The sequence below is a fragment of the Natator depressus genome, chromosome 19, assembly GCF_965152275.1.
Source record: "Natator depressus isolate rNatDep1 chromosome 19, rNatDep2.hap1, whole genome shotgun sequence".
Lineage (NCBI taxonomy): Eukaryota > Metazoa > Chordata > Testudines > Cheloniidae > Natator > Natator depressus.
In genome coordinates, this window is record NC_134252.1 from 19,017,406 (window position 1) to 19,028,755 (window position 11,350).

The following is an 11,350-nucleotide window of genomic DNA, read 5'->3' on the forward strand; positions in this document are numbered from 1 at the left end:
CCATTGGCCTTCTTGGCAACAAGGGCACACTGTTGACTCATATCCAGATTCTCGTCCACTGTCACCCCTAGGTCCTTTTCCGCAGAACTGTATATATATATACACATGCCGATAAGTTGGAAGTTACCATACAAACTGTGAGAGACTAATTAGTTAAGATGAGTTATTATCAGCAGGAGAAAAAAACTTTTGTAGTGATGATAATTAGAGCTTATGCTCTAATGAATTTGTTAGTCTCTAAGGTGTCACAAGTTCTCCTGTTATTTTTGAAGATACAGACTAACACGGCTGCTACTCTGAAACCTGTTGTTAAAAACGGAAACCAAAAAACCCAAAATTTTTCTGTACAAATTTTTGGATTCCAGTAAAATAATTTGGATTTTGAGTTTTGAAAACTGATTTTTTTTTCAACTAAAACCCAAACTTTTAACTGAAAACAGTTTTCAAAAACTGAACAAACAATAGTTTTTGGTTTTTAAATTAAAAATTTTCATGGGAAATTTTGAAATAATATTAAACAGTTGTGTCTAAAATAATTGTCCTTTTTCAAACAGCTATTATTAATTATTACTATATGATTACCAAGGAGTGCCGCTACACAGCCAGACACCACATGGTCACCAAAAGCTTTGATGGCGTCATAAAATCACTGGCACTGGCATAAACTGAATATCTAGCCAGACCAACTTAAGGACTTAGGTCGAGATTTATCTGAGCGGTGCTATATCTGCAAGGAAGCTACGTGCTTTTGAGATTTACTATGATTATGAGTATGGCTTTATTAATAATAAAGCCATACTCATAATCATAGTAAATCTCAAAAGCATTATTATTATTATTAATAAAGCCATACTGGTTTTTGTTTTCTCTCTCTCTGGTTAATTGGGAGCTGAACTTCTCACCTATTCCCTTTGCCCTGTTCTATTGTTTCTCCCTAGCCTGCAGTGGTGGATCTGCCACTGACCTTGTGTTCCTGATTGATGGCTCCAAGAGCGTGCGGCCGGAGAACTTTGAGCTTGTGAAGGGGTTCATCAACCAGATTGTGGATTCATTGGATGTCTCCGATAAAAATGCTCGCGTGGGCCTGGTCCAGTACTCCAGCTCTGTCAGGCAGGAGTTCCCGCTGGGACGGTACAACAACAAGAAGGACATCAAGGCAGCAGTGAAAAGGATGTCCTACATGGAGAAAGGAACCATGACAGGCCTAGCGCTGAGGCACCTCACTGAAAAGTCCTTTGATCCCTCCAGTGGAGCAAGACCTGGCGTACCCAAGGTGGGCATTGTCTTCACGGATGGACGGTCACAAGATTACATCAGCGATGCTGCCAAGAAAGCCAAGGATTCAGGTAGGCCTCCAGAATTCAGTGGCATTGGTTTTCCTTTGGGTCAAGTATTGGTCTCTGTATGATGCTGATTGGCAGTCCCAGAAACCGATGTTCTCCATTCACCATAGAACATGGGCATCAGTAGGGCAAAACTTCGGCCTGTGTTGTCTCAACCCCTGTCCACGTGCTTCAGTGCTGACTTAGAAGGCCCCTGATGTGGGAAAGGGGGATTTTCAGAGGGGCTTTGACTTTCAATGGGAGCTGGGCAGCTAACTCCCATAGTCCCTTTAGAAGGCCCATCCTCTGTCTCTATTCTGTGTTAGTCATCGGCCTCTTTCTGAGTCTACCAGCAAAGGAACCAGTTAGCACCTGTATGACAGAGGTTATGTTCTTTTGAGCCTTTTTAAACGGTGAATTCTTCCCTCTCTGGCTATCAGTACTCAGGCCTAGTGCAAAGTTTAAACTAAGCTCTACAGGCTACACCCTTCCTCAGTGTAAGACCAGAGTAATTGTGATAACTTCAGGGGACGTATTGGGGGCTTATGTTGGTGTGACTGAGAGCAGGGTGTGGCTCAGTGCATTTGTTCTGGAAGGAATTTGCTTCAGAAATTACTGATCCACATTTCACAGGGAGAATGGAAGTTCTGTGGCTCAACCTTTACTCCAGGGACACCACATCATAGAATCATAGAATATCAGGGTTGGAAGAGTCCTCAGGAGGTCATCTAGTCCAACCCCCTGCTCAAAGCAGGACCAATCCCCAACTAAATCATCCCAGCCAGGGCTTTGTCAAGCCTGATCTTAAAAACTTCAAAGGAAGGAGATTCCACCACATTCCTACGTAACGCATTCCAGTGCTTCACCACCCTCCTAGTGAAAATTTTTTTCCTAATATCCAACCTAAACCTCCCCCACTGCAACTTGAGACCATTACTCCTTGTTCTGTCACCTGCTACCACTGAGAACAGTCTAGATCCATCCTCTTTGGAACCCCCTTTCAGGTAGCTGAAAGCAGCTGTCAAATCCCCGCTCATTCTTCTCTTCCGCAGACTAAACAATCCCAGTTCCCTCAGCCTCTCCTCATAAATCATGTGTTCCAGTCCCCTAATAATTATTGTTGCCCTCCGCTGGACACTTTCCAATTTTTTCACATCCTTCTTGTAGTGTGGGGCCCAAAACTGGACACAGTACTCCAGATGAGACCTCACCAATGTCGAATTGAGGGGAATGATCACATCCCTCGATCGGCTGGCAATGCCCCTACTTATACATCCCAAAATGCGATTGGCCTTCTTGGCAAGAAGGGCACACTGTTGATTCATATCTAGCTTCTCGTCCACTGTAACCCCTAGGTCCTTTTCTGCAGAACTGCTGCCTAGCCAGTCGGTCCCCAGCCTGTAGCGGTGCATGGGATTCTTCCATCCTAAGTGCAGGACTCTGCACTTGTCCTTGTTGAACCTCATCAGATTCCTTTTGGCCCAATCCTCCAATTTGTCTAGGGCCCTCTGTATCCTATCCCTACCTTCCAGCATATCTACCTCTCCTCCCAGTTTAGTGTCATCTGCAAACTTGCTGAGGGTGCAATCCGCGCCATCCTCCAGATCATTAATGAAGATATTGAACAAAACCTCCCCAGGACCGACCCTTGGGGCACTCCGCTTGATACCAGCTGCCAACTAGACATGGAGCCATTGATCACTACCCGTTTGGCCCGACAATCTAGCCAGCTTTCTATCCACCTTATAGTCCATTCATCCAGCCCATACTTCTTTAACTAGACATGAGAGCAATCCTCTGCAGTGCTGGGCTTTGACTTCTGTGTTTGTTAGGTTGGTTGGGTTTCTTGTTGTCTCACATGACAATCGCACTTCCTCACATGTTCAGTTCTCACCCAGTGATGGATCTGGGGGGAAAATAGGCTGACTGTGCAGTTCTGCTTAGTGCTCTAAACCACCTTTCATTCCTGGGGATGCACAAAGGCCAAACTGGCTCATGGCATAAATTGGAGCAGCCACAGGACAGCTCTAACTTATGACAGCTAGCATGCTCCCATAGGGTCATTCCACCCACCTAGGATGGCGAGAGCATCACGATCCAGATCTGCACTATCTTGCCCTCAGCATTGCTCTTCACTGTACCCCAACACTCCCTGTATGCCAGAGGGGTGAAAGCAGGTGGTGTTAAAATGCACCCACTGCCTTTATATCTGCTGAAGATTCCCTCTGGCTGGGGAGAATTCTCAGCAGCCTATTTCATGCTGAGTTAGGGCCCCTTCACGCCATGCACAACACAATTCTGGGGGCGACTGAGCATCTGACCTTATATTTATCATAAAAGTCACTGTCAGCATCAGCTGCCTTCATGGTGGGGAAAAATAAGTTCATGGAGGATAGGACCATCAATGGCTATTAGCCAAGATGATCAGGGAATACAACCCCATGCTCCAGGTGTCCCTAACCCTCCAACTGCCAAAAGCTGGGACTGGGTGACAGTGGATCAGTCACTCAAAGTTGCTCTGTTCTGTCCATTCCCTCTGAAGCATCTGGCACTGGCCTCTGTCAAAGATAGGGTGCTGGGCTAGTATAGCCAATGGCCATTGAAAGGAAACCCACAGAGAACGTATTTGATGACAGCAGCACTGAGAACTAGACAATTTTTTAAAAAGTATCAGGGGGATAAATAAACCAGCCTCACAGATTAAGTAGCAGCAAGGTCCAACTGTCTAATTATGAACCAATGGGTAAAATTCACACCGGCACAAGGAACAAGCACCACTTTAATTCCACTTAAGCCCTCAAAATAGGCCTTAAATGGCACTTAAGGGATGCATGGGCCTTATGTTGGCCCTTCACACGTGGGTGAATTCTGTCGAAGTATGCACCATGCCAGCACTCATTGGCGACCATACACTAATAACCCATTAAGCACATGTAAGCGGTATGGGGACTGAGCAGGAGACACATTTCTGCTGCCAGCTTCCAGTGGGTTAAAAAAATTAGAAAAGAAAAAGATACTTTAAAGACCTTGAAACGTAAATATCTCGTGAGCCGCCCTCTTTTGCTGAAAAACTAAGCAAACTCTTTTGCCCGAGTTCCTTGTATCCTGTTTTTTACTGAGTTAAATGGACATGGCCCTTGGGGATATGCTCATGAGTTGCTAAATGCTTCACCTCTTTTAATCTTTGGTCTTGACCATTGAACCTGACTGAGGGCTGGTGCCTAATAATGAAGATCAAACATGAGAGCAAGGATAATTGACATTTGAGAAGCATGTTGACAGGGCATTTGGGATTCTGTGTACAGAGTGTGTTTGGCTGATATATAAAAATCTTGATGTAACTCACCAACGCAATTTATCTTACATAATAGTAACAGGGCCTTGAATTCTGTTTTATTATCTTTGGTGGTTGTTTTTGTTTTGTTTTGTTTTTTCTATTACCAATTGTTCAGTGATCATGTTTCTTACAGGGGAAAAAATAACAGCTACCTGTTATTACACTCTGAAAATGTTCCAGGAGCTGCAATTTAGAAGCCACATTGAAAATTCAAGTATTGTGCTTGTTTTGATCCAAAGGAACTAAGGCAACGCCGTTGGGAAAAAGTTAGCGATGCTTGAATCTAAATAGGGTCAGAGATCACACAAGCATCCTGTAGTTCAGGGATAAATCTTGGCTCTATTGAAGTCAATGGCAAAACTCCCATTAATGTCAGTGGGGCCAGGATTTCGCCCAAGATGTGGCTTCAGACAGTTTACATGAGACCCTGCAGACCACCCAAGTACCTGCACAATTGCTCTCTCCTCACAACAGGGTTACAAACAAAACAAAAATAACACACTTGTTAGTGCCTCAAACTTAATTCTAACAGGTTATGTCTTTGCCTAAAACAGTTTCTTACTTACATCAAGCTACTAGCATCTCCAACATTCCACGAAAAGGGAGGCAACTTTCACAAAAGGGGGCTGGCCCCTTTGTCCCTTCAGTGATAGATAACTAGGGGGGTTCACTTCCCTTCTTTTTATAATCCAGTAAACCTTTGAAATGCATTCTTCTGAAGATAAAGTTCTTCTCCCCTGCTGTTTGTCTCTTCCTCCTGATTTCCCAACCCCCCTGTTGATTCATATGTAAATGTAACTTCCATTGTCTCTGGCATCACCTTGCTCAATTTACACTGGAGACCCAGGCACATGGGCAAAACAACCTTCCTTTGTCTCGAACAAACAATCAAGTCTGCTCCCCAAACATATTTTAGAAACATATTTCCAGCATGCACACATACCTCTTTACACACTAACTGTACACACATTGTGCAATAATATTAATGACCAGAGGGTCACCAGCTTTCATAAAAGACCTTACTCAATGCTCTTTTATAGTGCAATAAATATTGAATACAGTCAGTTGATTCAATTGTTTATTCTTTGGGATTCAGACCCTCCTGTCCTCCCCCTTGGATGTCTGGACCCTGAGTCTCACAGTTGCCTGGGACAAACATTTCAGTCATTTTGGGGTGATAACAGTTTTAAAGGGTTCTTGATTTCTTTCCTTATCTTTTCACCCAACCCATATATATAATCTCACTTTAGAACTTTTGCCACTGGATATTAAATACATCTGCCTTGGGAGATGAAAGGCAAGTGTACTTACCCACTTAGCTCTGCCCTATGAACAGCCTAGAGGTGGGTCCAAAATAAAATTCAGATCTAGCTTCAGCCTTTCCCAGAGTTCAGCGAGGGACCTGATCCACAGTTTCGGCATGGCCCCCCTGTACTGAGAAGCTTGGATACAAATCCAGATCTGCGTTTTCCCAAATTTACAGGGATTTCGGTTTGAGTTTGTTCCTGTAATACATAAACATATAAATTCTTCCTTGGTGTTCTGAGATGGCTCAATATGTGCTCTTGTAGGTCAGGTGGCCTATTCTCAGGATGCACACTCTGCATTAAATGGCCATAACCACACCCATTCCACAAGAACCTACAGCCAAGGGATTTGAAAGCACAGTGACTCCATGTGCAAATGATGTGAGTGTTCTTGAGTGTCCATCTTTGAGCATTTGGTCCATGGCCCTGTACAGTGGGGGTGTCCTAGTTTGTACACAACACATCACGTGATAAATGCAAAAAAAGACTTACAAGCTGGCTGGGTTCTTTTGCTGTTCCAATGAGATGGTAGCAGTAGGACTGACACTCCACATTACTTGCAGGCTTTGAGATGTTTGCTGTGGGAGTGGGCAATGCTGTTGAAGATGAATTAAGGGAAATTGCCTCAGAGCCAGTGGCAGCACACTACTTCTATACTGCTGATTTCAGTACCATCAACAAGATTGCGAAGGAACTGCCGACGAAAATCTGTGTCGGTGAGTGGGGGCGAGGGCAGGAGGATGTTTACATGTGGAAAACACTGACTCCTGAAGCAAGGGGCAAAAATACACCTAGAGGTTTCCACTCACAGGTTTTGGGTTGTTGTTGTTGTTTTTGTTTCTGTGTTGGTGTGTGGTTTTGTTGGGTTCTCTCTCTCTCTCTCTCTCTCTCTCTCTTTTTTTTTGGTCAAAATTCTTTGATTGAAAAAGTGTTAGTCTGCCCAAATTATAACATTTTGCACTTCTGCCGTAGTGTTTTTCAGCCAAAGGTCTCAGCATGCTTTTAAACCAGTAATTCATTAAAACATCAAGCCTTCCTGAACTGCATCACTCAGCAATTCCTCTAGGGGACTCCATCACTGGCCAATTAAACTGGCCCTCTCACCCCTTTTGCAACCAGAGTGGCACAAAAAGACTGGATGACAGCCAAGTATCTGACTCAGATCTGTTAATTGGCTGAGAGAAGCAAGGTGCCACATTCAACTTGACGACCTTTCTGTTTGTCTGTAACACAGTCACTTTTGAACACTGCATCTGATCAGTTCCAAAATTTCAGGAAATGGTGTAGTCATGAATAAGCAGAACCCTGCTGAAAATCAGAAAAGCCATATCTGGGTAATCAGAATTTTAAAAAGTATTAGGTAAATCATTGATGAAATACAAAAATTTGGATAACACACAGAGCTTGGCCTACATAAGCAATGAAGTGTGCAACCCTTTAGTTAGTTTAAAGTTAAACACAGCAATAACCATTCAGAGAATCTGGCTGAATGATGTATTGATTTCCTCCAGACTTCTGGCTGGAGAAAAAGCTTTCGCTTTATTTTACTTGCCACCATGGTTTAGGATTTGATATATTCCTTTCTTGCTCTGTCTGATGGCTGATTCATCATCACCTTTGTTCTCTTATCCACAGAGGAGGACCCATGTGAATGTAAAGCCATTGTGAAGTTCCAGACAAAAGTAGAAGACCTCATAAAGTCATTGACACAAAAACATATCCTTTAGAAGCAGCTCATTTTCACAATGTTCCATTTTCTAGAGAGAGCAGATTAGCCAGACCTTCCATCCAGGGAGACAGATTAGTGCAGTGGTCAAGAAACTGGAGTAGGAGTCAGGAGACTTGGCTTCAGTGTTGAGATTCATGGCATGCACACAGAGAAGTTAGATAAAAACATTAAATATTCTTGCCGGAAGGCTACAACATAAAACTGCTTTATTACTTAGAATTCAGCACAAGAACACACAAGAACGACAAAACAGAGAGAGACAAAGCAGGCTGCTCCCTAAAAACAGTGTTGCAAAATTCAACCCACCTTGCTCTAGGTCTCTGCAGACTGACTCTGATCTCATGCTTTCCTGCAGAGCCCCCTAGACCACAAACTGTGCCAAGAAACCCTTTACAAATTAAAGGGCCAGCCTACAATTCCAACACTGTTTTCAGAAACACCACATTCTATACCTAGATTCTGTGCAGACATTAACAAAGAAAGCAGTCCCTGCCATAGAGAGCTCACCTTCTCCAAGACAGGCAGGACACAACAGGAGGACAAGACAGACAACTAGATTGGCACTTGCCAAACCAATGCCAGCCAATAATGATGTACAAGCACCACAGCAGAGATAGGCTTTAAGGAGGGATTTGAAAGAGGTGATGGGGGCAGCTTTAGGGAGATTGATGGGGAAGTTTTCCCATTCATGAGTGACACGTTTTGTTGCACATGCCTCACATCAGCCAGAGAACAGGAGCAGGAGGCAGTGGAGTGGGAGTTAGCCTGGAAGGCTAGACAGTCAAAGGGAGTTTTGAGGAGGGACTTGAAGCAGGACTGAGGACTCCTGCCATGTCAGAGAAGGGAGGCTCTCTAAGAGCGGGTAAGCAAAGAAGCACACAAGAATAGCGGAAAGAGACAGAAGAAAGCAAGAGGCAGGGAGTGGGCAGAATAGAGTGGCCCTGCTGCAAGGTACATGCTAAATACAAATCTACCAGCACTTCATCACAAGGAGACACTGCTTTAAGTATGCAATTGATAGCCTGTTCCTTCTGAGTCAATGGCAACATTCCAGTTCACTTCAGTGAGAACAGGAGCATTGTACTGCATCATAGGGAGACCTTCAATTTAGCAGACAAGGGCAGAACGAGAGCCAGTGGCTGGATGTAGAAGTTGGAGAAATTCCAGCTGGAAATAAGTTACAACTTTTTAACAGTAAGGGTAATTGATAAATTACTGGGAGAACTCACTGAGGGATAAGGTAGATTCGCCACCACTTGGTGTCTGTCCACTGAGCTTGGATGTCTTTCTAAGTCAGATGCTATAGGTCAGCCCCAAGCTACCAGACCCCACAGTGTCACTTACGGAGTAAATTCCCTCCTCTGTAGGTATCATTGGGTAAAATTCTAGGGTTGATGTTATGCAGGAGGTCAGACTATATCAATGTTTCTCAATCACTGGCTCATAACCCCAAGAGGGGATACAAAAAGCAATCAGAGGGTTGCAAGGCATTGAAAATGTTATGAGAATCTAAAATAAAGAAAATCTGACTCTGAGTTTCCCGCACAAACTTATCCTTCAAGGTCATCATCTCAAAACACACGCACAGATCATTGTTACGTTTTTAGTTCTTGCTTTTTATAGTAAACGTAAGGCAGTTGTAAAAATGTTTGACTTCAAATACAGGGTCAGCAACCTGAAAAGGTGGCGAAACCATGGACTAGATTATCATAATTGGCCAGATCCTCAACAGACATACATTGGGGTATCACCATTGACTTTGAGTTAATCTAGTTGAGGATCTGGCATGGGAATCACTGAAATGCACTGCCATTTTTTCCCTTAACTCTTGCTCACTGGAAGCTGTGACAAAAAGGATCGCAGCCCTGGAAAACAAGATCATCTAAACACCCAGAGCACTATTATATTTCTCCTTCCTAACGTAACAGAATTGTTCCAGAAGACCTTCATGCATACACAGGAGCAACTCAGCCACAGCACTACATCCAGCTTTCTAAATAAAAATAAAAAAAAGGAAAAAAAAGTCTAGTCTAGCTGCATTCTTTTGAAAAGGAAACATTATAATGTTAGAGCAGACATCATATTAAAGGGCAAAGCACTGTGAATCACTGGGTGCCAAAATGTGTGAATGTCCCTTGCATCCTATAGTATACATATATAAAAACCCAGAAATATATTTTTTAATCTAAAGCTTAATATATATATATATATTGTTACTGAGTACTTGATTATGAGTTCTGTGAATCCTCGCTGTGTTCTTCTGCATCTTTTGTTTCTGTGCGTACTGAAATGTTATTTAAGAATCAAATTGGATTAAAAGCAACTCGGATCCTGAGCGTGAAACCCTACCCCACAGACGACCAATGTATTATTATAAGCACAAAGCATTTATCAGTAAGTAGGTGAAACTAAGCAGTGAGTGCTGAGTGTGGCATTGGAGATGTGCTAGGATGGGACACTCCTGCAGCCAGGTTCGACCCACAGCTACTGTACAGTAGACAAAAGTAAGCTCAGTTCTCCTAGTCAATTAATACCCCTGCAATGTTTTGGCTAGCCAGCACCTGTCCATGGTGAAGTTCTGAACTGCACAATGAACCCATTCAGACACGGTTTTATGTCACCGTAGGTACTGCTACCAGCACCAATCCCATGGGACATACCGCTACCCGACTGCTGGGCTCTGTGGCTCCTTCTGTCAACGTTCTCAAAAATGCAGTTATGGTGCCCTCTCTGCCTGCAGGGCACCAGCTCCCTCTCCAGTCCCATGTCTGGAGGCAGCTCTGCTTTTCATATTTTGATCCTCTCATTTCAATGTGCCAGACGTTTAGACCCATTTCCCTTCCCGGCTGGTGGTGAGCCAGGCTATACAAACAACCATCATGGTCCAGAGGTGTCTGACGTTGCATGCCACACCGAGTTGTAGTCTCCGTGGCAGATGACGTTAAGCAGGGAATATCCGGTCTCAGCGACACATGCCACGTTACACATCCCTCCAAATGTGAGCATGAGTGGTTGGGTTTGGGAATTATTTTTTTTCCCTATCAGAATATTTATACTTGAGAGTATGTAAAAAACTTTTCAGAATAACACAAGCCTGTTCAGAAATGTCACCATAGACAATGTTTTTGGATGGAGGAAAAAATTAAAAGTTTGCTCAAATATTTGAAAGGCTGGTTGTTTTGTGTTACTGGTTGTAATTATTTGGTTATTTATACTATTATGTATTTGTTCAGTGCCCAAAATGTGCAGTTAAATCGTATAGACAGATTCACCTCTCAGATTTCTTCGACTTCTTGGACTTTGGTGTCAATCCAGCACCAATGGACATCAGTGGAAAGACTCCCAGGAAAGGCTCCAGTGTGAGAAAGTCTATAGATTAAGTCAGGTTCCTGTCCTGAGGAACTTGCAACCTAAAGGGCTAATTCTGCTCTCAGATATACGGGTGTAAATCTGATGTAACTCCACTGATTTCATACTTTAGCATTATACTCATGAGTAATCCCTATCCGTTGCTTTCAATGGGGCTACTTGCTTGGGTAGTATTCTATATAGTACTACAGACTGTCTTAAAGAAGAGTCATTTATTGTAGAAAACAGCTACAATTGCAGGCAATCAAACAGGCTTTCACAGTATTTGAGTCCCAGCTTTGTCTCT

The 11,350-nt window shown here is 43.3% G+C and overlaps 1 protein-coding gene across 1 annotated transcript in view; it reads left to right on the plus strand.

Moving 5' to 3' along the window:
- Positions 1-9,736, plus strand: part of MATN1 (matrilin 1) — a 45,117-nt gene extending 35,381 nt beyond the window's left edge. The window contains exons 5-8 of the mRNA XM_074934299.1: positions 939-1,346; positions 6,530-6,682; positions 7,602-7,682; positions 9,532-9,736. Of these exons, the coding sequence (XP_074790400.1) occupies positions 939-1,346; positions 6,530-6,682; positions 7,602-7,682; positions 9,532-9,581 (692 nt within the window). The 3' untranslated portion in view covers positions 9,582-9,736. The remainder of the gene's footprint in view (positions 1-938; positions 1,347-6,529; positions 6,683-7,601; positions 7,683-9,531) is intronic.
- The last annotated feature ends 1,614 nt before the right edge of the window (positions 9,737-11,350 follow it).